Genomic DNA, 27,560 nt, shown 5'->3' with positions numbered 1-27,560 from the left:
CAAGCAAATCAAAGACAAATCCTTGCATAGCGCAAAGTCCAATAACATAAAATGACGGATCAACGGATTATTTTTGCTTAATGAAGCATTTTGGGTTTTGAGTCTCATTGGACTCGCTTTTCAATAGGACATGCTCTGGGCTAGAATTTGGAAATTATACTACAGCCATATAATGTCAGACTAATTTAATTGAAGAACTCTGGATGTGCTTAGCATAATATAAAACTTAGAAGTGGGTGAGGAGGGAGGGTAGAAAATGGGAAGGATTTTTCCCTCTGAAATTAGCTTAGTGTATTAATTCAGAAAGTAGTCAGTTCCATCTGATTGTAGTCTTCCATAATCTGAACCATCTGCCCCTGCATCCGAGGTAGCTCGCCTCTAATCCAGCTTACAGCCGCAAACCACTCTTCTCCATCAGGACGCCCTTGAGGACATGAGGCCCTGCAAAACCCTTTGCTCTTAAAGGCCTGGCTGTCATTGAAGATATTTGAAGAGTTTGTCTTTTTTCTCTTCTTCAGGTTTAGTCTGAGTTTTGGGGTTTCTTTTTCTGGAGCAGAAACAATGGCTTTCTTTGTGAAAACTATGATAAGTAACCAGGTAAAGAATTTAGGATTTGGTGGCAGGTCTGAAGAAAATAAAGAAGAAGGAGGGACCTCGGGTGCTGCCGCAGCTCAGGGGATGACCAGAGAGGAATATGAGGAATATCAGAAGCAAATGATCGAGGATAAGTGAGTGCCTGCTACTTCATTTCCCTTTAAAAACAAAACGGAGTTCCTGCCGGCCTTACCTTCACCAGTTCCCTAGTATCCTTCTCTTTGCTCTGTAAATGCCTTTCCTTGTGCTGTCTGTCTGCCTCCAACCTTGCGAAAGCGTTCTGCTAAAGTGAACAGTTTTGTAGCATCAGCAGTTACTATATCCTACCTGTATGAATAGAAATGAAAAAGAAAAAGTGAATCTATATGTTCTTTTTAAGCAGCTTAACACTTTCTGATCGGGGCACGTTGTAATCAACCTCAATTTAAATATTAGCATGAAAAAATGTGAGCCTATCTTTATTGGTTTTCTGAAATTCACCCTCCTAGCACATAGAAAGCTTTCAAATTGTAAGAATTCAGACTTGGCACCTGGAAGAGGGCCTTAAAGAACATCTAGTGCAGCCATCTTGACCTCACATGTTGCAAATAAAAGCCTAGAAAGCACAACGTGACTTGCTTTTCAGACTATGAATAAATTTGTGGGCTGTGTATTATGAAAATTTTAAAGATACAGAAAAAGAACAGTATAATGAATACCCATATATACCTATTATGTATAGATTTTAAGTCCTCACCTGAGGATACTTTCATTGATATTTTCAGAGAGGGGAAGGGAGAGAGAAAGGAAAACATAGATGTGAGAGAGGAGCATCAATCTGTTGCCTCCTGCAGGCAAACCGATTGGCATGTGCCCTGACAAGAATCGAACCTGTGACCTTTCGGTATATGGGATGATGCTCTGAGCCACACTGGACAGAGCATATGATATTATGACATATTTGCTTATAGATAGATTCGTTGGATGGATGGATGGATAGATAGATAGAACAACTTTTAAAGAAAATTATAGGAATCACCATACTTCACCCCTATTTCAGCCATATACCTCCAAAAATTAAGGACAGTCTGATGGCTATATAAAATGTAATAAAAATAAAATATTCATAATATTTTAGTTGGGTATTATGGAATGTGAATATCACCAACAATTTTTTACTACTAAAGACTGAGCTTTAAATAAGTGCAATCTATATGTAATTTTTTTTAAGTTCAAGGTTGAATCAATTTAAAAATCTTTTAGTAATCAAGTAAGAATTGAAACATTGTTCTTGAGGTTAAATGTTCAGTATATGTTACAAAAGAAAAATATTTTTGCCACTATGGCTATTTTGCTAACGATAGTTACATAAGAGTTGCCTAAGTCCTATTGCTAAGGTGATTATAAGTGAAAAGGTTAATGACCTGGAGGAAACTAAGTACAAAGACCTACATTTAATGGAAACCTTGTCTATTGTATTTTTTCTGAAAGAAATCATGGCTTAGAAACTATCTAGACTGGTATTATGCTTGGCTCTGCAGTAATTGAAAGTCAGCTTTAAAAAGTAAATACAACCACAAAAGTGATGTTGATGCTAAGATAATGCTTGGGCAAAAATAAATAAATAAATAAAGCAGCATTCCTTGAATATTGTCTAGTTTTGCCTATGGCATGTAAAAAAAACAAGTATGATAAAGAAATAGAAATAGAACAATAGCACCAAATTCTCAGCTCAAGTGGGCTTATAAAAGGAAAATTGTCAGGTATTTATTGATTGATTGATTTCACAGAGGAAGGGAGAGGGAGAGAGAAATAGAAACATCAATGATGACAGAGAATCATTGATCAGCTGCCTCCTTCACATCCCCCAGCAGGGATGAGCCCGATACCTGGGCATGTGCCCTGACCTAGAATTGAACCGTGTGACCTCCTGGTTCATAGGTCAATGTTCAACCACCGAGCCATACTGGCTGGGCAAAATGGTCAGGTATTTAGACTATACACCTGATCTTTTAAAATATTTAATATGTCTCAGTAATAAACCTACTCACAGATATGGCATCTGTTTGATTAATGTCCTCATTTTCCTTAATTTTATATCTGGACAGATCAAAGACCAAAACACCCAAATGATATTGTTATTTATTGGATTGGGTTATTTGCCAGCTACTCGTGTGTGTGTGTGTGTGTGTGTGTGTGTGTGTGTGTTATAAATTTATGTAGTCATCTAATGTAAGAAATATTAATGAGACAATGGGACCAGCCTACTTCTCCATGGCAAGAGGCATGACTTCTAGTCCATAGTCCATTGCTTGAGTTTTCAAGAGCTTCATTGTCAAAAATACAGCATAAAGAAGTGGGCATCAAAATGGTTCATCACAAGTTTCATGTAGAGAGAGCTATAGATATCATAGCACATGCAGTCATTAAAATGAATACTAGTAAATAGAAACCTTCTGAACCTGTCCTCGTCATTTTAGAAAAGTTGTGGGATTCACTCCTCTAATTGTAATCTGAAACCTACCTAACAATGCACTCTACTGCACATTCGTTTTTATGTTACTTCTATCTTCAGATTTTTTTTTCACTACTGATAACATTAATACTGAAAGAGGTCTACACCTAAACAGAAAACATTTGGAAAAGTCTAAATAAAACAGCTATCTGCTTATCCCTCCATGTCTCTTAATTACATTAAAATGTCCCTTTATCTTAGCTATGGTACAATTGCTACAGTAATGTTTGTAACTTGAACTTTGATATGCATCACAGACCAAAATATAAAATTATAAAAGCACTTAGAAAAAAGCATAGAATATCTTTGCAACTTGGAAGTAGGCAGAGATTTTTTAAACATGACTCTGAAAGCAATTACCATACAAATTTTAAGTGATAAATTAGATGTCAAAATTAAAAACTTCTATCAAAAGACACCATTAAGAAAATAAACAGGCAAGCTGCAAATATAGAAAATATTTGTAAAACATGTCTAATGAAGTACTGGGGTCTAGAATGTAAAAATAATTTCTAGCCTGGCCAGCATGGCTCAGTGGTTGAGCATCAATCTATGAACCAGGAGGTCACGGTTCGAGTTCTGGTCATGCTTGGGTTGTGGGCTCAGTCCCCAGTGTGAGGCATGCAAGAGGCAGTTCATCAATGATTCTTTCTCATCATTGATATTTCTATCTCTCCCTCTCCCTTCCTCTCTGAAATCAGTAAAAATATACTTTTTTAAAGGAGTTGAACAAATACTTCACAAAGATATACAAATGGCCAATGAATACATGAAAAAAAAAGCCCAGTATCATTAGTCATCATGGAAATGAAAATTAAAATCACAGTAAGGTACCATTACACACATACCAAAATGGCTAAAATTAAAAAGACACAATACCAAAAGTTGGCCTAAGTGTGATAGAATTCTTCTGGTTGATGAGATGTATGAGCGTATAACCACTGGGGTAAAGGTCTGACAGTTTCTAATAAAACTACACTTAGTCAACCAAATTACCCTATCACTTAGTAATTCCATGCCTAGATATTGCCTAGGTGAAATGAATATACATGCTCACAAAAACACTTGTACAGAAATGCTCATAGCAGCCTCATTCACAGTAGCCCCGAACCGGAAATCGCCCAGGTGTCCATCAGCAAGCAGGATGAATAAACAAACGTGATATATTCATATGGTAGAATACACTCAGTAATAAAAAGGAACAAACTGATAAATGAAAAACGTGGATAAATCTCAAAAGTTTTTTATGCTGAATGAAAGAAGCCTTACACAGAAGAAGGCATAATGTATTGTCACATTTATGTGAGGTTCTGGAGCAGGCAAAACCAATCTAAGACAGCAAGGACACAGTGGGAGTAGGTGTTGATTGGGAATGGGGATGAGGGAATGTGCTCAGGTGACAGTATGTTTTTTATATCTTAATAGGAGTTTGTGTTATACACAGAAACAGAATCAATAGAACAAAGATAAATAGGTAGGTAGATGATAGATGGTAAATAATAAAACTATAAGCAAAGACATAACTATAATTAATGGTCATGCATGTTGCAGTGGGGGAAAGAGTACTGATTTCTACAATTTTGAAATGCATCAAAAAATAAGATGGATAAAGGAATGGCTAGAGGGGGGTACATATATGATAAAACATGTCTTAGTAAGATGCTCATTGTAGAATCTAGATGGTGAGTACATGGGTTTCACTGAAAAAGTCCATTAACATTTCTGTATGTTTGAAATTTTTTATAATAAAATATTGGGAGGAACAAAAAAACCTGTTTCTGCCCATGCCACGGGTCACTCATGTCTTGGATAAGTCATTTAATTCTGTTTCCCTCTCCCAAACTAGAAGATTGAACCCAGTACTCCCTCCTGCCTATTCCAGGCCTGACATTTTGTGGTGGGCAGTGGGTTCAGGGGGTGCCTGAGCCCAAGGCCCAGTGCTGAGCAGTTTAATCTGAGTGCTTCAGACCCAGCTCTTCCAGGAGTCAGCCTTCCACGTCATGGTTAAGATGATTTCAAAACTTGAATTTGAGAATAGAAATCAGTTTAGCCACCTGAAAATGAAACAGTTTGTTTTAATGCAAATAGTGCTTCATGCAAAGTTGCTTCCCCAAACCCAAGAGCAGAACTACCATCAGGCTCCACCTGGACCTAAACCAATACGCAGAGAGCTGTTGGGAAGCCACTAGCACTCTTTTCCATCCCTCGCCATTGCTTCTATCTCACAAGGAAACTTTGCTCTTTCTTCTTAGCAGGGAGCTCTCTCCTCAGTCTATTACACAGACCAGGTGACCCTGGAAAACAGCCGATGGCCTCCATGTTCACCTGTCACAGCTCCAGCCACCAGCTCCAGCCAAATTCCCAGCGAAGAGGTTTCATTTACCCAGTTTAGTCCAATCCAATCCAGCTAGAGGGCAGGGCCATGTGTGTAAATTTAGCCCCAGGAATACACTCCTGTGGGCAAGGAGGGGAGGTGGTATTGTGAACTTTGCAGATATTCCCAAAGGTGTCTGCCTCTGTTGGGATCATAAGCAAGGGAGTTTATTTCAAACCAGCATAATCACAAGTCCAGTTAGGTGGTTCCCAGAGCAGTGCGCAATCAGTCTCACTTTGAAGGGCTGCCTCCTTTCAAACAGGGAAGGGAACACCCCTGGGGGGTGGGGTGGGGGGTGACAAGGAAGGGAAATGGCTTTATATTACAACCCCAATACCACATGCCTCCAAAGCACCCCCAGTTCTGGATGTTTTAGTTGTCTGGAAAATCACTCAGGAGCTTGTTAGAAATGCAGCTCCCACAACCCATCCCCACGTCTGAGGGCAGTGGGACTGGAAGGTGTAGCCCCATGTCTGGCTCCTCTGAGCACAGGTCTGAACTCCTTAGCTCTACACCAGCGGTTCTCAACCTGTGGGTCGCGACCCTTTGGGGTCGAACGACCCTTTCACAGGGATCGCCTAAGACCATCGGAAAACACATATATAATTACATATTGTTTTTGTGATTAATCACTATGCTTTATGTTCAATTTGTAACAATGAAAATACATCCTGCATATCAGATATTTACATTACGATTCATAACAGTAGCAAAATTACAGTTATGAAGTGGCAACAAAAATAATTTTATGGTTGGGGGTCACCACAATATGAGGAACTGTATTAAAGGGTCGCGGCATTAGGAAGGTTGAGAGCCATTGCTCTACACCCTCTGATACTTTCTTCTATTCTTTTCCTTTTAGGATGGAAAGAGATGCTTCATTTACACAAAAAAAGGCAGAGAGGGCATGCCTCAGAGTTCATCTCAGAGAAAAGTACAGACTTCCAAAGGTGAGACACTCCTAACACAATACACATCCAACCATTTCTTTTCTTTCTTTTTCTTTTTTTGCATAAAAAGACATTTTTATTTTATTTATTTATTTATTTATTTTTGCAATCTATAATGCTAACTTTATTATTTTTATTTTTAATTTATTGATTAAAGTATTACGTATGTGTCCTTATCCCCACATTGTCCCCCTACCCCCCCACTCATTCCCTCACCCCCCTGGTGTCTGTGTCCATTGGTTAGGCTTACATGCATGCATACAAGTCCTTTGGTTGATCTCTCCCCCTTATCCCCACCCTCCTCTACCTTGCCTCCAACCATTTCTTACATAATTAAAAATGGAGAATGTTTGATTATCAGCAAAGAATCATGGTCATGAATATATGTATTCAGTAATCCTCCCTTATCTACAGGGGATATGTTTCAAGACCCCCAGTGGGTGCCTGAAACTGCGGATACTGCAAACTCTGTACTGTATATATTAAGTTTTTCTTATACACACATGCCCATGATAAAGTTTAATTTATAAATTAGACACATTAAAAGATTAACAATAATAACTAATAATAAAATAGAACAATTATAATAATATACTGTAATGAAGGTCATGTGAATGTGGCATTTTTAAGTAAAATAAGGGTGACATGAACACAAGCACTGTGATACCACGACAGTCCACCTGTTAACCGAGCCGGCTACTGAGTGACTAAGGACAGGGCGGATAAACAGTGTGGAGACACTGGACAAAGGGACAATTCATGTACAAGGCAGGACTGGGCAGGATAGTGTGAGAATTCATAACACTACTCAGAAGAACATACAATTTAAAATGTCTGAATTGTTTATTTCTGGAATTTTCCATTTAATATTTTGGGCTGTAGTTGACTGTGGTTAACTGAAACCACGGAAAGTGAAACCATTGATAAGGGGGGAACTACTGTATATATATATATATATATATATATATATATATATATACACAAATACATATATATCAACACTAATAAAAGAGAAAAATGGTAATTGGTGTACGAGCTACCCTTTTCATTGGCTAATCAGTGCTATATGCAAATTAACTGCCAACTAAGATTGGCAGTTAACTGCCAACAAGATGGCGGTTAATTTGCATATGTAGGCACAATGCAGGGAGGCGAAAGGGAAAGCAGGAAGAAGCCTCCTGCCACTGACAGTGATCGGAAACCCAGGGGGGAGCTAAGAGCTGGGGGGCAGGGCAAAGGCGGCCCTGGGGCCGCCTTTGCCCTGCCCCCCAGCCATGATCAGAGAATCAGGCGCCTTTTCCACCCTGGCCAGTGATAGCAGGAAGTAGGGGTGGAGCCAGCGATGGGAGCTGGGCACGGTCGAAGCTGGCAGTCCCAGGAGCTAGGGGTCCCTTGCCTGGGCCTAAAGCGAAGCCCACGATCGCGGGGCCGCTGCAGCTGCGGGTCCCCGCTGCCCGGGCCGGACGCCTCAGCCAGAGGCGTCAGGCCTGGGCAAGGGGCCGATCCTGCGATTGGAGGGTGATGGGGGTCAACGCCTGAGGGCTCCCAGTATGTGAGAGGGGGCAGGCTGGGCTGAGGGACACTCCCCCACACACACACACTCAGTGCACGAATTTCGTGCACCAGGCCCCTAGTGTATATATATATATACAAATACATATATATATATATATATATATATATATATATATATATATACAAATACAAATTATATGTATGTGTGTGTGTATCCTATCTAATAAAAGAGAAACATGGTAATTAGCATACATCTGCTACCCTTCCCATTGGCTAATCAGCGAGATATGCAAATTAACTGCCAGCCAAGATGGCGGCCGGCAGCCAGGCAACTTGAAACTAACATGAGGCTTGCTTGCTTCAGTGACGGAGGAAACCAACATTCCCCGCCTGCCTTGCTGGCCTCTGTGCTGCTAAGAAACATTGTTACAAATATAGAAGCTAAACAAAACCCCAGAAACCTGCTTTCAGCCCTCCTGGATCTCAGAGCTGGAGTTGATACAGTGTTTCCATTGTAGAACCAAACAAACGATACCTGCTTTCAGCAGCAGAGGCCTCAGAGCTGGAGCCAGAGCTAAAGCTGGCCCAGAATAAAAAAAGAAAGAAAAAAAGGAGCAGTTGGGAGCTTCAGTCACCCGCCAGCCTGAAAACAGCCCTCAGCCCCTCACCCAGACTGGCCAGGCACCCCAGTGGGGACCCCCACCCTGAAGGGTGTGTGACCAGCTGCAAACAGCCATCATCCACTCACCCAGGCTGGCCAGGCACCCCAGTGGGGACCCCCACCCTGATCCAGAACACCCTTCAGGGCAAACCAGCCGGCCCCCACACATGCACCAGGCCTCTAGCCTATATAGTAAAAGGGTAATATGCCTCCCAGCACCAGGATCAGTGGAGCCGCGAGGCCTCCCAGCACTGGGATCAGTGTGACAGGGGGCAGCGCCCAAACCCCCTGATCGCCCTGCGGCTCTGTGTGTGACAGGGGGCGGGGCCACAACCTCCCTATCCGCCCTGCTCTGTTCATGACAGGGGAAGGCGCCCCAACCCCCTGGATCAGCCCTGCTCTGTGCCTGATGGGGGAAGCTCCCCAACCCCCTGATCACCCTGCGGCTCTGTGTGTGACAGGGTGCGGCGCCCCAACGCACCCCCCCCCCCCGATGGGCCCTGCTCTGTGTGTGACGGGGTAGAGCCATAACCTCCCCATCGACCTTGCCCTGAGTGTGAGAGTGGCGGCGCCCCAACCCCGTGATCGGCCCTGCTCTGTGGGTGATAGTGGGCGGCGCCCCAACCCCCAGATGGGCCCTGCTCTGTGCGTGACAGGGTATGGAGCCCCAACCCCCCTGATGGGCCCTGCTCTGTGCGTGACAGGGGGCAGCACCCCAACCCCCTGATTGGCCCTGCTCTGTGCATGACAGGGGGTGGTGCCGCAACCTCCCCATCGACCCTGCCTTGAGTGTGACAGAGGGTGGTGCCCCAACCCCCCAATCGGCCCTACCCTGAGTGTGACTCAGGGTGGCATCGCAACCTCCCAATCGGCCCTGCTCTGTGCATGACAGGGGGCAGTGCCCCAACTTCCCAATCGGCCCTGCTCTGAGCCCGACCAGGGGCTGCACCTAGGGATTGGGCCTGCCCTCTGCCACCCGGGAGCAGGCCTAAGCCAGCAGGTCGTTATCTCCCGAGGGATCCCAGACTGCGAGAGAGCACAGGCCAGGCTGAGGGACCCCCCCACCCCCGAGTGCACAAATTTTTGTGCACTGGGCCTCTAGGCCTATATAATAAAGAGCTAATATGCTAATTAGACCAAACAGCAGAACGACCATCCGGACGACCTTCCGGACAAAGCCGGGGCTGCAAGGGCTGGCCGAGGCAGCTGGGGCTGTGAGGGCTGAGCCCCTTGCACGAATTTTGTGCATTGGGCCTCTAATATATATATATATATACTAGGGGCCCGGTGCACGAAATTCGTGCACTGGGTGTGTGTGTGTGGGGGGGAGTGTCCCTCAGCCCAGCCTGCCCCCTCTCACATACTGGGAGCCCTCAGGCGTTGACCCCCATCACCCTCCAATCGCAGGATCGGCCCCTTGCCCAGGCCTGACGCCTCTGACAGAGGAGTCAGGCCTGGGCAGGGGACCCCCAGACCCCTCTGATTGCTGGCTCTGCCCCTTGCCCAGGCCTGATGCCTTGGCCAGAGGCGTAGACCCCCATCACCCTCCGATCGCCTGATCGGCCCCTTGCCCAGGCCTGACGCCTCCGCCAGAGGTGTCAGGCTTGGACAGGGGACCCCCATCTCCCCCCGATCACTGGCTCTGGCCCCCGCCCAGGCCTGAGGCCTCTGGCCCAGGAATCATGCCTGGGCAGGGGACCCCCATCTCCCCCCGATCACTTGCTCCACCCCCCGCCCAAGCCTGACGCCTCTGACCCAGGCTTCAGGCCTGGGCAAGGGGACCATCATATCCCCCCAATCCCCGGCTCCGCCCCCCGCCCAGGCCTGATGCCTCGGCCAGAGGAGTTGACCCTCATCACCCTCCGATCACCAATCACCGGATCGGCCCCTTGACCAGGCCTGAGGCCTCCGGCAGAGGTGTCAGGCCTGGGCAGGGGACCCCCAGCTCCCCGCGGTTGCAGGCTCCGCCCCTGCCCAGGCCTAATGCCTCTGGCTGAGGTGTCCGGCCCGGGCAGCAGGGACCTGCAGCTGCAGTGGCCCCACGTGGGCTCCGCTTTAGGCCCAGGCAAGGGACCCCTAGCTCCTGGGACTGCCAGCTTTGACCGTGCCCAGCTCCCATTGCTGGCTCCACCCCTACTTCCTGCTATCACTGGCCAGGGTGGAAAAGGCGCCTGATTCTCTGATCATGGCTGGGGGGCAGGGCAAAGGCGGCCCCAGGGCCGCCTTTGCCCTGCCCCCCAGCTCTTAGCTCCCCCCTGGGTTTCCGATCACTGTCAGTGGCAGGGGGCTTCTTCCTGCTTTCCCTTTCGCCTCCCTGCATTGTGCCTACATATGCAAATTAACCGCCATCTTGCTGGCAGTTAACTGCCAATCTTAGTTGGCAGTTAACTGCCAATCATAGTTGGCAGTTAATTTGCATATAGCCCTGATTAGCCAATGAAAAGGGTATCGTCGTACGCCAATTACCATTTTTCTCTTTTATTAGATAGGAGATATATATAACCAAACATAACCAAGGCATGGTATAGTGAAAAGAGCACTACACTAGGAGTTCATAAAGACTGGATCCCAGTCATTCTGCTTCTATAAACTTCCATTTCCACTCAATAAAATGAACACCTACAGATGACATTTTAATGAAAATTTATCTAAAGACTCTAGAACAGCTATATACAAATTCATAATGGGGCTAATGATCACAGCTGCCATTCATTGAGCTCTAAGTGCAGGCACTGTGCCAAGTGCTCTGCATGTGTCAATTAATTTCCTCCTCTCAGTTCTGTGAGCAGGCTCATTCCTACATTAGGGGAAACGGAGGCCCAGAGAAAGTCCCCTCCTCGCAAAGGCCACACAGCGGAAGGGCAGAGCCCGGGGCCCAACTTCTTTAATATTCTGCCTCGATGTCAAAGGAATGATCGGTTGCTTCTGTTCGGGAATGATGTGGCAGGGCTGGTCATCAGCTGGCTCCATCCTACCTGTCTTGGCTGAGAGGACCAAGGTATTCACAGTGCATCTACTGCACATCTGTTTTTATTTCACTGTGGAGCGGAGGGACGAGGATGACATGTGCGGCAGGGCTCAGACATACTCTTCCAGGCCTGCATGGGTGACAGAGGGCCCAGCACTTTGCTCCTCTGGCTCAGACATTCCCCCTCCTGGGGATCGCCCAGCTCCTCTAAATGACTCTAGGTCAGTGTTCAACTTCACGTTCCGGAGGTGCACGCTCCCTACGAGAACATCTTCCACCTGGAGAAACCAGAGAGGAAGATCCTCCAAAGTACATGGTCCTCCCACCCCGCCCCACCCCCGGGATGAGAGCCACTAAATCTATTCCCCCCGTGGGTCTTCTGCAGATCCCCGAAAGCTGTCTTCAGAAGCGACAAGCAAGGAAACAAAGGGAGACAGGCCACACTGTCCATGCAAGATCACTGCTGAAGTCACCAAAGGGTTAAATAGACCCACCCTGTGGGAGAGTTTGATCCCTAGGACCCAGAACGGGAAAACTCCCAATGACATTTGAACTCATTTGCCTTTGAGACCAACGAAGTTTGAAAAGAATGCCTTGCTTTTTGTGCCCTGTATTCTGGTTTAACAAGTACTTTTTCCCATTGAGCTTGCATTGTGGAAGAGTGGAGCGCTTCTAAACACTATCCCTTCCACTCCCAGGGTCTGGTGGGTTTCCTGGTGCTCCCTGGGGTGTCTCTGCTGTTCAGCATTATGGTCCCCCCCCCCCCCCCCCCCCCCCCCGTCCCACACACACACACACCAGGCAGGATGCCTGACTCAGATTTACGCTGCTAAACTGGAGCTCCAGCCTCCTGCCTTGGGTATATCTGATTAAGCATCACAAATCTTGTTTGGAACAAAGCAGAAATTACACACACACACACACACACACACACACACAGCCAACAGGCCATGTCTCTTACACAAAGGTGGACTTTTTCAGGATTTATTTTTGTCAGCTGCGCTGCTGTCCTTCTGTGGGATATAATGAGAAATGGGTTTCAATTCTGGCTCTGCCACTGTGACACGGTGCAACCTTAGGGGGCTTCTAAAACAATCTGAGCCTCAGCTTCCCCACCTATAAAATGGAGCAATGATACCTATTTTACAAGGTTTTTGTCTGTGATAACATAGGGATGGGCAAAAGTAGATTTACAGTTGTTTGTATGGAAAACAATACAATAATTAATATATAATAATACAAGAATAAACTCTGTTTTGCATACCCACAACTGTAAACCTCCTTTTGCCCCGCCCTGTATAATGTAAAGAGCCTAGTACAGTGCCTGACTAATGGAAAGATCTCAATATGTGATAGCTCTTATTATTGCACATAGTAACAACCAGGGGACTTGGAGACCATGGGCAAGCGCACTGACATTATAAACAATACAGCAACTCGAGGTCTCTGAACCTCAAGAATCAGAGCTTTTGATTGTTTTCTTCCTTGGTGGTGAGCCAGTGGTCTTGTTCATTTCCCGATCCTTGGGGTGAGCCCCTTCAGCCTTAGCAGCAGGGTTTTAATGCTCTTCAGAGAAAAATAATTCCCACATCTCTGACCCAAGCTAGCATGTGGGACAAGAGCCTCTCCAACAGAAACTATGGGAAAAGGAAAGAATTACAGCTGTGAAATCTGCACGTTCATATCCTCCCTGGAGAGGGCCAGGCCCTGGGGAGTGATAACGACTATAATTGCCTAGGGTACTGCTCCCCAAAGCCAGCTGGGTTGGGAATGGAAGGAACTATGACAAAGTTGATAAATGGCCAACAGTGGAGTCCAGAATCTTTCATTGCATGATTTACCTATGCTCATATAGCCCCTTTTCTGTACTGTTTCAAATTCATCATGCTTATGAGACCTCACCTGATATTTTCATTAACCCTGAACGAGGCCTTTGAGTTCATGTAAGAAACTAACGCCACTTTTAGCACAAGGAAACTACAGCTGCTAGGGTGGGGGAGGTTAAAAATCCACAGCTATTGAGTGACAACCAGGATTGGAACTTAGGCCTCTCAACCATGAAAAAGAGTGACTTGCCCTGAGCAGTTTTGCTCAGTGGATAGAGCGTCAGCCTGCGGACTGAAGGGTCCCAGGTTCAATTCTGGTCAAGGGCATGTACCTTGGTTGTAGGCACATCCCCAGTAGGGGGTATGCAGGAGGCAGCTGATCGATGTTTCTCTCTCATCGATGTTTCTAACTCTCTATCCCTCTCCCTTCCTCTCTGTAAAAAATCAATAAAATAAATTTTTAAAAAAGAAAAAGAGTGACTTAAGAAAGGATTTGAACACCATCTCTTTCTCTTCTTAATATTCCAGGAGTCCCATAAGTTTAGTGCAGTTTTCAGTTCGATGTGGCTTAAAACTGCATGAAGACCTTAGGGACAGACAACCTGTACTGGTCACTATTTCAGTGAAGTGTCACGGAATGCCACCCCCAGCAGCCAGGCACATCCCTTTTCCTTCTTCTGTGTTGTCTGACGGCTTGCCCACAGACCTGTGAGTCAAGGACTAAATTCCAGTACAATCCAAATAGAGAGATGAGACTTAATCCTTCGCTGCAGAGTTTGCTGTCAAATGGGGGCCTGCTGGGTCACCTTAGTTATGGCTATGTTTTGTCAAGATGGGTTCTACACACAATGCTTCAAGAATTTGTCTATGGTGTAGAAAATACTAAAAATACTAATAATACAACTACTGCTTTTTGGGGGGATATGATCCATCATGTTCCACTTTGCCCAGTTATCCCCAGATGTGGCGAACGCCCCAACCTCAACGCAGCACCTTGCATTTGCCGCCAGCCCCCACTTGGGCACTTCCTCTGCCTCGTGGCTGACACAGGTTACAGTTCCCCACCCACCCGCCCCATTGGAGGCTCTGGGTGCAGTGGGCCTTCAATAGCCTCTAGGCTAGAAAGGGGCCCTGGGGGAGAGCCACATTTTCCAGTCTCCACACCTCCACCCCCCCCCATTCCCTCCCCCCACCCCCATCAGACATCACACCTCGGGCTGCGGCTTCCTGTCTGTGCAGAATGGCCACTCCTGTCCCAGCCAGACCCTGGCTCCACTGGGAGCCCACAGTAGCGGCAGCTGCGAGGGACAGGAATCCGGGCCCCTGGCGCCCCCTGGTGTCCCCAGTCGCAGCGGGCACAGGCAGCCCCGGGTAATGCACCCTCGCTGTGACTGTTTTCAGTCCTTCCGCAGGGACCAGGGACCGCGCGTTGTAGCAGGGACAGTGGTGCTGGTGGGGAACAGAAATAAATGTCTGAGGGTCGCTTTTTTTTGAAGTCCATTCTTTTGATTGCACATTTTATTCTCAAGTGCCTGTGCTAGCAAGCCTGGAAGAGCCTGGCGGGCCCTCCTAGGAGCAGCTGTCACAAAGCAGGAGGGTGCAGCACGCGTGAGGGACTTAGGTGGGGTCAGGTGGGAGGGAGGAGGCATCTGAGCAGCGGGACCCTCCCATGCATGGCATGCCAGGATGGAGGTTTTAGCTGTCTCCACAGCAATGAGGGAAGCCAGGGGTCTTAAAAGACTGACAGTACTTGTGGAATTGGCATATGCAGCCTTGAGAGGAGATGACTTAGGGGGAAAGATGAGTGGGGATAGCCATTTCCGAGGGCCTGAATGCCATGCTTTGATCTCATGCTATGTCAAGTCCATGTATGTGGAGGGGCTCATGCTGTCGCTACTACGGAACTGGGTGTAATGTTAGGTCTTCCTCTGATTCTGCAGAAGAACCCTCGAGTGCCATCTGGAAACCATGGGGATTTACAGTGCAGGTTTTCATTTCCTGGATGCACCCCTGAGGGCCAGGGAGGCCCTGGAAGGCTAGGCAGTGCCCAGGGGCATCACGGTGATTAGGAAAACTCCAGACCATGGCAACGTGTCCAGTGAATTGGAGGGAAAGGAATGAGGGGCTGACCAGCCAGTGTTCCCCTCCTAGAGCAGCAGGGGGTGGACAGAGGCCTGGGCCGGTGAGAAACTGCTTAGGGTGGAGATGGGACAACAGATGCCCAAGTCACGACATACATCTCCTTCATGGGGGCACCTTGATTCCTGTAGTTAATTGATTACTTACCTCATTACTGCAATTAAAAATGGTCATTGTGACGTATATGCAATGGAATATTATTTGGCCATGAAAAAGAAGGAAACCCTGCCATTTGTGACAATGTAGATGGGCCTTGAGGCCATTATGCTAAGTTAAATAAGTCAGAGAAAGACAAATACTGTATGATCCCACTCATGTGTGCAGTCTTAAAAAAGCAAGCTCATAGAGGGAGAGAACAGATTGCCAGAAGCAAGGGTTGGGGTGGGCAAAATGGGTGAAGGGAGTCAAGAGGACAAACTTCCATTTAGAAGCGAAAGAGGCCCTGGGCTAAAATGTACAGTGTGATGCCTATTTTTTCTAAATGGTGATCAAAAGTCATCCATAAGGCAAATGGCATTGTTATTAACAGTCAGCAATAACCTGTGGGCTAGGCGGGGACACCTGGGGAGCACGCGGAAGCCCCCTCCTCTCCCTCTCTGTCTCTTCCTAGAGCAGGTGTGGGTTCCTGAGCCACCATGGCACGTTGGCTCCTTCACCCCAGTGCCTGGGTGTTATTTCTTTTCTTTTCTTTTTTAAAATATATTTTATTGATTTTTACAGAGAGGAAGGGAGAGAGATAGAGAGTTAGAAACATCGATAAGAGAGAAACATCGATCAGCTGCCTCCTGCACACTCCCTACTGGGGATGTGTCTGCAACCAAGGTACATGCCCTTGACCAGAATCGAACCTGGGACCCTTCAGTCCGCAGGCTGACGCTCTATCCACTGAGCCAAACCGGTTAGGGCTGTTATTTCTTTTTTTATTGAACTTATGTTTTATCTACAGAAAAGCACGTGACATAGGTGTACACTCAATGCATAGCCATAAAACTCCTGTAAATTGAGTTTCATGTGATCTTCCCCAAGACCACAAATCTTACTATGACAACCGAGCCTTGAGTCTCCTTATTCTCCTGGTATTTTTCATGCCCTTGCCCTCCACAACCTCTCTAACCTGTGTTTCTCCGCCCAGGACAGTAGAGTTGAGAACTGAACACAACTGTCTAACAAGAAAAAAGGTGCTGGGCAGAAGGAGCGGGTCACCCAGGCCTTATTGGGCTCCTAGTAACAACCTTCCCCTCCCTCAAGGTTTGCAGAATTCTTAGCCCTGGGCCATCTTATAAAGTCCACGTTGGGCAAGCCACCACACTAATAGTATCAACAGTCCTCCAGGAGCTGGCACACTCAACATGTCCCCCTGCTAACCAGGGACAACTGGGGTGCCTCATTCACAATTCCTCAGGGTCACGTCCGTCCGTCCGTGTTTGTGTAGCCAGCAGGAGGCGGTTCTGGGCCCCTTTTGCAGGCCCGGTAGTGAGCAGACTTGAGGAATATGTCTTCCCGGGAGCTGTCTGGTATAATGAGGATAACAATGTCGTGTTTGGGGATCAGCACTATATTTTCTAAGTTATTTAGTGGCTGTTTTCTGTGGGGAAGAGTGTTGTCACTGGGTTGCTGAGTAGGGAAAGGAAACTTGGGCTGCGAGGAGACAAACTATAAAAGGCCTCCTCTCTGAGGTTGTTGTTTACTGTCAGTGACAATGCCATGTGTCATACCCATGTCTTCTGGTGACCACATTTAATTGCAGTAATGACACAAGGAGTCAGATGAGTGCAGTGATCAAACGGCAGCATCTGCAGCACACCTAAGAAAACATATCGGCCATGATCACGCTCATGTCCACGTCCGCTCTGCTGATTTCCTCTGGCGTTCAAATCACCAGTAATTAAAGGGCCTCAGGTGCTATGGCAAGCCGTGATGCTCACGTTGGGCTTGGATCTCAGTCCATTAATCCTGTATGTTCAGGTTTTCCTCTCTTTGGTCTCTCCGAACAAAAATACACAGAGTAGTGCTCGCTTTGGCAGCATGTATACTAAAATTGGAACGATACAGAGAAGATTAGCATGGCCCCTGAGCAAGGATGGCACGCAAATTTGTGAAGTGTTCCATATTAAAAAAAAATAATACACAGAGTAAACGTGCTTTCTAGGTGTCCTTCCTAAAGGACTGGTTGCCACCGTCCTGCTGAAACTTCTCCTTCAGACACTCGATCAAATGGTTCCATTATCTTTTTGTTTCTCTTCGTTTTCTTAGGCACTGGTCACCGCTTCCTCCCTGAAGCCCTCTCTCAGCTTCTGGACACCACTCTCTGGTTCTCATTCTCCTCAAACTATTTCTCCTCTGTCTTCTTCATGGCTAACTCTCCACTGTCCACCCCAAATTTGCAGATATTTCAGGGTGCTCCCTCCGTCTGCTCTTTTCCCTCTCCAGGCAAACATTTTCCCCAGGTGCTGTTGCTTCCAGCCACCACCTATGTGTGTGTTGCTGTGCAGACTTCCATCCCACACCTTCTCCCTAAATGTCACCTCTCTTTGCGGCTTCTCAAACTTCATCTCCAGAATTGAGTCCTTCTTTATCTCTTAATCCGGGCTTCCTGTTGGCTTCACCTTGGCGAGTCTCCCCCCAGCCACCCCCGCCCCGCCCTACACTTTTCTACACCCGTCCCTCTGAAAACCAGAAGTCTTAACTCTTCCTCCTTCTCCAGCAAATAATCATGTCATGCTAATTTCACCTCCTAAACTCCATTCCAAGTGCAGGCCTCATCATTCCTCACCTCTTTTATTTCAATGGCTCTTTAGTAGCTTTTTGACTTTGAGTCTTGCTCCTCTTAAAATGTCAGAGTGAGGTTTCCAAAAGGCAAATCTGATCCTGTTTCTCCCGAGAGAGAGAGAGAGAGAGAGAGAGAGAGAGAGAGAGAGAGAGAGAGAGAGAGAGAGATACCATGACTTTTTAGAATAAAGTCAAACCCCTTGGCCCCATGATGTAGCTCCTGTCTTTCCAGCCTCGTGCCACTCCCTGCCTGGACTGTACTTTCTTCCTACTTTGTTCTCTATATCCTATTCCTTGTGGTCCCCTTCCCTCCTGTAAGACTTTGGTCTAGTGCCATTTCTTCCAGAACCTCCATGACATCTCTCTACCCACCCTCCTCCTTGCTCCTGTAATACCTGAGTACATCTCTTAGGCCTTTTCCACCCTGAATATTCTCACCAACTACACTGTGCTGCTTAACAAAAAGGGGCTCCGTTTTTCACCTTTATCTCAATGCCTTGTATGGATCCTGGCATGTCAAAGTTTCACACACACACACACACACACACACACACACACACACACCTTTGCAAAAGGTTTGCTATGATTGATGTTATTGGGAAAAAGAGTCGGGGGTGGGGGGGGCGGTGGGAACCATACCCAAAGAACAAAGTATAAAAAACAGCAGAAAGAATCTATCTGCCATCAGTTATTTTAAAATAAATTTTCATGAAAAGAACAAGTCTGAATTTACAATCATAATATTATAATACGAAATTATAATTCTGTATTAAAATGCAAAGGCTCCTTGACATTATAATTAAGATGTCATATTTCTTCCACTAGAGGAAGTGGTATATTTTAAATAAAACCACAAGATTATGTCTTAAAACAAAGGTGCCCCTTCTTCCTAGCCAACTCAAAATGTATATGTAAGTCAAGCCAAATTAATAAGAGAAAACAGTTCCACAATGAACCCTAATCCTATTAACAGAATTGTCAATCTGGGTTAGTCATTGAAAAATAATGTCATGCCCCCAGCTGAGCTCCATGATTTAGTTACACCTGTTGTTTGTCTGCTGTATTAAGGGCGTCGTTCAGTTTGAATAAAGATGAAGATAGAAGACAGTTTATCAATAGAATTGTCTTTCAAAGTATCACACTGAAAGCTCCATTAGAAATGAATTTAAAATTTGTCTCTTAAAGAAAGATATGATTCTGTGAACCTTTCTTTGCCTGCCTCCTTTGAATTAGGGGCTGCTCAGCAGGACACCGGAACCTCCTGCTTCTGAGCAGTTGTTTGGGGGGGGGGGGGGCAGGGAGAAGGCTGACGAAGGGGCCATCAGAGGCCCAGGCAGGCCCTCTGTTCCTTCTTCTTCCATCCTACCCCAGTTCAGTTTGCTCCTTCTACTCACACCCTTGAAAGAGCTGTGGACTGAAGTCCGAAGGGGACATGAGAAGGGAAGAAAGAATCCTGGGACCCTGGTGCTGCACAGTGGGAATGTAATATATGTTTCTTAGCCACACCAGCTTTCTCAGCTAACCCTCACACCCACCCTGGAAGGCAGGGAGATATTATTTCCCCTTCATAGATAAGAACACCAGCTGAGAGGGGGAAAGAGACTTCCCACGGTTACTCAGTCTGTAAATGTCAGGGCAAGACGAGGTCCCCTGGTCAGAACAAGGATGAATGTCTACAGGAGTCTGGCCCCCACAATCCTCATGCCTACTCCCCTCTGGCCTGGCCCAGATCCCCCTTCCTTTGCTCGCTTTTACTTTCTATGGAGGTGTTTGTTGACTGGCTGTATTCTTTGCTCTATAGTCCCACTCACCTAAGCTCTGGCAGAACAGGAACCAGGGGTTGCTGTCACCAGGGCTAGAGGCAGTGAGGGGTGGTTGTTGAAGACAAGTGACTGTTGAAGTCCATGATCCTCACAAATATATAAACATCAAATGTTAGATCAACTCACCAAAATGAAAGAAATCCATTAATCCAGCTGTCTGGTATCATGTAGACCAGTGGTTCTCAACCTTCTGGCCCTTTAAATACAGTTCCTCCTGTTGTGACCCAACCATAAAATTATTGTCGTTGCTACTTCATAACTGTAATGTTGCTACTGTTATGAATCGTAATGTAAATATCTGATATGCAGGATGGTCTTAGGCGACCCCTGTGAAAGGGTCGTTCGACCGCCAAAGGGGTCGCGACCACAGGTTGAGAACCGCTGATGTAGACCAAAATAGATAAACCCAAAACAAATCAAAGCTACCTAGCATCCAACACACTGGTATTTGCTTACACACCAAGCTGGTTGACTAGACTCTAACAATGCTTCTAGTGAATGCTCAGCTTTTTGGCTTTATAACCACCCATGACAGTTTGTCATTATATCTCAAATTTGCTACAAGATGAAGGCCAGTTGATCAAGAGCCAGGGCATAGGAAGTCTGGATCCAGGGTCGTGCTTATCTTTCAATGAAAAGTCATCAATCAGTCATAGAGAAGAGCAAAGGCACGATATGGGGCTATTTAAGTAATGGGGCTTTCAGTACTTGGTGATTAAGATTATAAATCTGGCCCTAACCGGTTTGGCTCAGTGGATAGAGCGTCAGCCTGTGGACTGAAGGATCCCAGGTTTGATTCCAGTCAAGGGCATGTACCTTGGTTGCAGGCACATCCCCAGTAGGGGGTGTGCAGGAGGCAGCTGATCAATGTTTCTCTCTCATTGATGTCTCTAACTCTGTATTCCTCTCCCTTCCTCTCTGTAAAAAAAAAAAAAAAAAAAAAAATCAATAAAATATATTTTTAAAAAAGATTATAAATCTGGTTAAAAACCAAGAGATTAAAACTGAGTCTAGTCAGTTGGCATAAAAAGAATGAGCTCTTAACTGCATTAAACAATATCCCAAATTGATAAGATTTCTAGAAATGAGAAGACCTCTGAAACAGAACCTCTAAGAATACAGTGTAGCTTATCAGTCCCCTAATTGTATGCTAGTTCACTTCATTCCTTCCTTCCTTCCTTCCTTCATTTATTCATTCATTCATGCACGCCTTGGTTCTCAGCACCAAGCCTCCCCTCCCTGGAGCTGAATCATATTGGCCGTAATTGCACTTACATTTGTGGGATGTAATGAGGCATGACTGCCTTTCCTATATGTGTGAGCAGTGTCAAAATATCCAACCTGAGATCTGCCAGTGGGTAGCAGAAAGCCTGGACAAGACATTCATTGTTTGTATTGTAGACAAGGCCCCATTGGCAGGGCGGTTCATTAGACAGGAGAAGGCAAGGCTGCCCAGGGCCCTCTGTGTAAACCCCTTATACTCCTTAATTGCCTGCTTTGTCCCGGATCCTTCTCTTAAGGGCCTATACCCTCCCCCTCCCCAATCTGTTTCGCTGTCCATGCCTTCTTTATCCCAGGGACCCTTTTAGCAGAGACCTTGATACCAAGTTGCCCTTCTTCCTCTAAAACATTAATAACCACAGACACTGTTTGTCCCAGTCTTAGACGTTTACAAATCTGTTTCACAACATGTCTCATTCAATCTGCCCAATAATCCTCTGAGGGGGCCCTCACCAGAAATGTTTGTTGACTTGCCCAAAGTCATGCAGTTGCCAAATGACAGAACTGGGGCACGAACCAGGTCTCCTAACTCCAAACCTCATGATCTTCCCACTGTCCTAGGCCATCTCTGCAGGAAAGCAGTGTGCATCTGCTTCAGCCTTTTACAAATGGGACTCTGGCCCTTGGCCTGTTAGATCTGAGCTGGCTCACTTGGTGAGGACCCAGGGCTAATGAGGCCAGGAGTTCAGACTTGGCTCCAGAGCATGTCATTTTGTCCTCTAGCCACTCCCTGGCCCTGTCCTACCCTTAGTCATAAGGTGTCCACAGCCCAGGAAATTGATTCCAATGCTAGAAATGTCACCAGAAGCAACTGTGCTGCTGATAGACAGTCAGTAGCATTGTCCTTCTAGAACAGTGATGGCAAACCTTTTGAGCTTGGCATGTCAGCATTTTGAAAAACCCTAACTTAACTCTGGTGCCGTGTCACATATAGAAATTTTTTGATATTTGCAACCATAGTAAAACAAAGATTTATATTTTTGATATTTATTTTATATATTTAAATGCCATTTAACAAAGAAAAATCAACCAAAAAATGAGTTCACATGTCACCTCTGACACGTGTGTCATAGGTTCGCCATCACTGTTCTAGAAGGATGGTGGTTGTAGAACTCTGAACACAGCCACTGACCACACCCAACACTGCCTTTATTTATTTATTTATTTATTTATTTATTTATTTATTTATTTATTTTAAATATATTTTATTGATTTTTTACAGAGAGGAAGGGAGAGAGATAGAGAGTTAGAAACATCGATGAGAGAGAAACATCGATCAGCTGCCTCCTGCACATCTCCTACTGGGGATGTGCCCGCAACCCAGGTACATGCCCTTGACCGGAATCGAACCCGGGACCTTTCAGTCCGCAGGCCGACGCTCTATCCACTGAGCCAAACCGGTTTCGGCTACTTATTTATTTTTATTGGGGGGGGGGGGAGAGAGAGAGAGAGAGAGAGAGAGAGAGAGAGAGAGAGAGAGAGAGAGAAACATCAATCAGTTGCCTCCTGCATTCCCCTGATTGGGGATTGAGCCTACAACCTAGGTATGTGCCCTGACTGGTATCAAACCACTACCTTTTGATGCACGGGATGACGCTCCAACCAACTGAGCCACACCAACCATGGCACCCAATACTGCCTTTAGACTGAATAACTGGGCCACCTGCCTTGGGCTGCATGCTGTAGAGGGCTCCCCTCTGTCTTTTCTCAGGCCACACCCCTTCACATGGGGTGAGAATTCTGCAAGGCCAAAGGGATGGGCCTATCCAGAGCCCATACCCCTTTTTAGACCATACTCTATCTACCCAGAACCAAATTCCTTGCCTAAATGCATTCCGGGGCCTGCCCAGGCCTCGGCACCTGGTCTGTCATCCTGAGAGTACCCTGAGCTGCTGTTCTGAGTATTGCTAGGGCTGAAGAGTAGGGCAGGTGTCTGGGAAGCATACACACAGGGACCCAGGGAGAGATGGAGCCACAACCTGGAAAAAAGAAGGTCAGGAGGTGAACCAGGACCTCCATCAGTGCGCATCCTTTGGGTCCCATAAACACGAGGATGAGTCTGACAGTGGGTAGGGAAGCTGGGTGTCTAGGCGGCTTTCTCCCAAAATTGAGGGCCTAGTGACAAATGGAAAATAAATAGGCCCAGGTTGCTAGGAAAGCTGAGCCTATTGAGCAAAAATGGGCCATTCCTAGGCCAGAGGTAAGGTGCCAAGAGAGCAAGGCCTTCTCATGAGGCTGACCATGAGTGCAGGAGTCACAGTGACCCGGTGCAAACCCCCACCCCCCTGAGGGTCTGGGATCTTATTACCAACTAGAGGGATGGGGTGTCAGAATTCCCAGGAATGCCTTTTCAAATCATTACATGTTATTTCGGGGAGCAGAAGAGAAGACAGAAGATGTCCCTCATTGACATGAGCTGTGACTCTACAGGCTGCAATCCCATGTCTCCTCTCTTCCCAGCAAAACTGCCCAGAGTGTGATCAGCAGGAAGGCAACCGCTAGGGTAGGTAAATAAAAAATAAATTGACAGAGAGGATTGGCTGAGAGCCTCTGGGGATTAACTAACTAATTAATCCCCACAACAGTTTGACGAGGAACTAATTAATCCATTAAGCACTTTGAGGGGCCGAGGCCTGGCTAAGTGCAGGAGAGGCTTCTCTGACCTCGGGAGGTGACGCTGGGAGTGGGCCTTCTCAGAGGCCTTCAGGAGGACCTGTGTGAGGGCCATGCCTCTGGGGCACTGTCATCAGAAGGCTGCCTGTCCAGCTGTTTCTAGAGTCAGGCTCGCTGTTAGTCTGCCCAGAGAAACAAATACAGGAAACCGCTCTATGGAAAGGCTGCGGCCTCCAGCTTCTCGAAGGATCTGCTGAAGAAATATGGAGCCTTGGACAGTTAGAATGGGAAGATGGAGATGGAGACTCAAGTTTACACATGGCCCTGGCTCACCATTTGGACCAGGAGACAACCAATATTTGTTTATGGTTATCACTACTAAATACCCAGGCAAGGGGGTGGGATGCTCTCTGTACATGCTGATTGAACTCCACCTTGGACTCAGCAGGTGTCAAAACCTTTCTAAAACCAAATCTATGTGGTCTGATTAAGACTAAGATGATAATTTTATATTTATGTGATTTGTCATGTGCTTTGGTAACAAATTCAAGACTGGTCACAACATATCGAGGTGGGTCCTCAATTCTACTTAGATATTTCCTATCATTTGCTTTTCTGACGTTCTCTTAAATCTTATCTGCCCCTGAGGCCCAGTTTAGCACCTGTTACAACCTGATCTCAGAAAATTATCTCATAGCAACCATCTGGGGATGTCAACAGCCCTTACCTTTCCCAGAGAAACTTTTTCTCTAGATTCTTCTTTCTCATTACAAAACAAAGATATTAGGTGACATACTCTTAGAAATCTGGGGACAGCCATGCCCAGAACCAACAAGATAAAATTGTAAGGCGAACTGTGACTAGTCATGAATGCTGAGTGGGAGCCAGACGTGCTTCCAGGTGCCAAGGATGGAAGGCTGAAGTGGACAAGATTCTGCACCCATGAGGAGCCCCCATCTAGTAGAAGGGACGGAAGAGGCAATAGTTAAGTAGAAGTTGCCAGTCAAGAGTGATGACTAAAATGGGGGAGCACTGTCAGGCCACTATGAACCCAAACCCCACCCTCCAGAATCAGATCAGCCAGGGCCACTGTGTCACAGCCTAGGGCTGCTAGCTGCCGAAGCCTGAAGCCCGGTTAGTGCCTGATTCTCAAGCTTTGCATCATCAGCACAACAGAGAGGACTTCTTAAAACACAGATTGCTGGGCCCCACTGCGGGTATCTGATTCACTAGGTCTGGGGTGGAGCCCGAAACTTTGTCTTTCTAACATGTTCTTACATGATGGTGAGGCTGCTGGGACCTGGGAACCACTGTGCTAGAGGTTCTGATCCACCCAAGTGCACTGAAAGAGGGGTGTCTCAACCGTGACTTCTAGCCTCCATGATAGCTACCAGGCCAAGGCTCTGCTGAGAGACAGCTAGGCATGCCATCCTCTTCATTCCTCAACAGACCTTTGTTTTCCTGCTGCTTTTAATGTTTGTTTGTTTGCTTGTTTTAGAGTGGTCTCTCTATCTACGTTTGTTTTTCCACATAGAGTGAAATGGATGAGAACCAAATCCAGATGGCTGGAGATGATGTGGATTTGCCTGAAGATCTCCGAAAAATGGTAGATGAAGATCACGAGGAGGAGGAAGATAAGGATTCTATTCTGGGGCAGTTACAGAATCTTCAGAACATGGACTTGGACACCATAAAAGAAAAAGCCCAGGCCACAATCACAGAAATCAAGCAGACGGCAGAGCAGAAGTGTTCTGTGATGTGAGGGGTGGGCAGGTCTGCAGAAGGGGACCAGGCCAAGGTGGAGGTGACCACTCTCCTACGGAATGTCTTGAGCAGCACATATTCAATGCAGTGAGCAGGGTTAGAAAAACCATGATGGCAAAACTCTCTACAAACACGTAGACAACAACTTAATGTTCTAATTGTTCCTGGTAGAATGTTTAGCTAGGACCTGGCAGCAGAAAATGATACGTTCCTTTTAGCTATAAATGTGGCTAACATGAAATTTCAGCTGTGAATGACATAGAACACATACCTGCTTAAAGATCTTCAGGACAGCCAGAAAGAAATAAAAGCAAATGGAATTTTCTCTTTGATTTCCTTCCTTAGAGGTCAAACTCTCACCTAGTCCAATCATTAGCATGACTCCAGAGCCCTTCCGAGAAAGATGTGGAAGGTCAGGGTGCCACCAGGAGCCCAGGCTGCAGACTCATTGGCAGGCAAAGACCACACCACCCCCACTCCCAGGCTCCTTGACATTGTTGATGCTTTTCATCAAGTGTGGCACTTGGACAGTTGGAAGCCAAGGGGCAGTAGAGGGGATGTGGTAAAAGATGAGGTACGAAGACAGAGAACAGACTTCATCAGCTCTTAGCCTTGTAGAGCATCATAGGAACCTCATGAGTGGACCATACAATATTTGTCCTTTCCTGACTGGCTTATTTCACTTAGCACAATGTCCTCAAGGTTCATATCTGCTGTAGCATTGTATCATAAGTTCTTTCCTTTTTAAGGCTGAATAATATTTCATTGGATATATATGCCACATTTGGCTTATCCATTCATCCCATCCATGGACACTTGGGTTGCTTTCACCTTTTGATGATTGTGAATAAAACTACTATGAACATGAGTATACAAATATCTATTCTAGTTCCTGCTTTCAATTTTTTTAGTGACATTTTGTGGAATGCCACAAGAAGTGGAATTGCTGAATCATCCTTAGGTTTTTGTCTACATTAGAAATAGCAGTTTGGATACAAATAATATTAAATGTAAAACTGTAATTAAAAAACAGAAATTTAAATAAATATAAAATTAGAAATATTCAAACTTCTAAAGTAACACTAAGTTAAAAGATATCACAATGGTAATTCAAAAATGTTCTTACCTCAATAGTGAGGGGAATACCAGGAGCTTCTCTGAGTTGTTGGCAGAGTTTTATTTATTCACTTGTGTATAGGTCTAGCTACATAATCTGTGGGGCCTAGTGAAAATGAAAAGGCCATGGCTGTCTCTGAAGTCAGTGTAACCTCCTTTCAAAGGGATGTTGAGTGGGAGCCAGATGTGCTTCTCGATGCCAAGGAAAAAGTTGTTGAAGAGCAATTATGAATTGTAATATTTACAGTATAGCATTAAACTAAGGATAGGATCCTTCTAAAGGTGTTTCAACACCCATGAAGCTGACCTTGCCTCTCTATTCACTTTGTAATGATTCACTGAGGTGTAATTTATGTTTTAATCACTTTTCTCTATATGTGCTATCCTTCACAACAAATAAATTATATATTACATATATATACTAGAGGCCCGTTATTGTACGAAATTCATGCATGGGGGGGAGGGTTGTCCCTCAGCCTGGCCTGCACCCTCTTCAATCCAGGACCCCTCGGGGGATGTCTGACTGCTGGTCCAACCAGCAGTCAGACATCCCTCTCCCAATCAGGGAACACTGGCTCCTAACCACTCACCTGCCTGCCAGCCTGATTGCCCCTAACCACCCTCCCCTGCCAGCCTGATCTCCCCTAACTGCCCCCCCTGCTGGCCTGATTGC

General features: G+C 46.1%; 1 protein-coding gene and 1 non-coding gene across 2 annotated transcripts; both read left to right on the top strand.

Moving 5' to 3' along the window:
- Positions 1-369: 369 nt before the first annotated feature.
- On the top strand, positions 370-27,304 carry CPLX4 (complexin 4). The gene is made up of 3 exons (XM_059706233.1): positions 370-728; positions 6,325-6,412; positions 25,542-27,304. The coding sequence occupies exons 1-3, from the start codon at positions 562-564 to the stop codon at positions 25,767-25,769; spliced, it is 483 nt and encodes a 160-aa protein (XP_059562216.1). The 5' UTR covers positions 370-561; the 3' UTR covers positions 25,770-27,304.
- On the top strand, positions 17,530-17,636 carry LOC132240312 (U6 spliceosomal RNA). The gene has a single exon (XR_009454242.1). It is a non-coding gene; the product is annotated as a U6 spliceosomal RNA (small nuclear RNA).
- Positions 27,305-27,560: the final 256 nt, after the last annotated feature.

The sequence above is a fragment of the Myotis daubentonii genome, chromosome 8 (genome assembly GCF_963259705.1).
Source record: "Myotis daubentonii chromosome 8, mMyoDau2.1, whole genome shotgun sequence".
Classification (NCBI taxonomy): Eukaryota; Metazoa; Chordata; class Mammalia; order Chiroptera; family Vespertilionidae; genus Myotis; species Myotis daubentonii.
The sequence above is the reverse complement of the archived record's forward strand: the minus strand, read 5'-3'. Positions and strand labels throughout refer to the sequence as shown.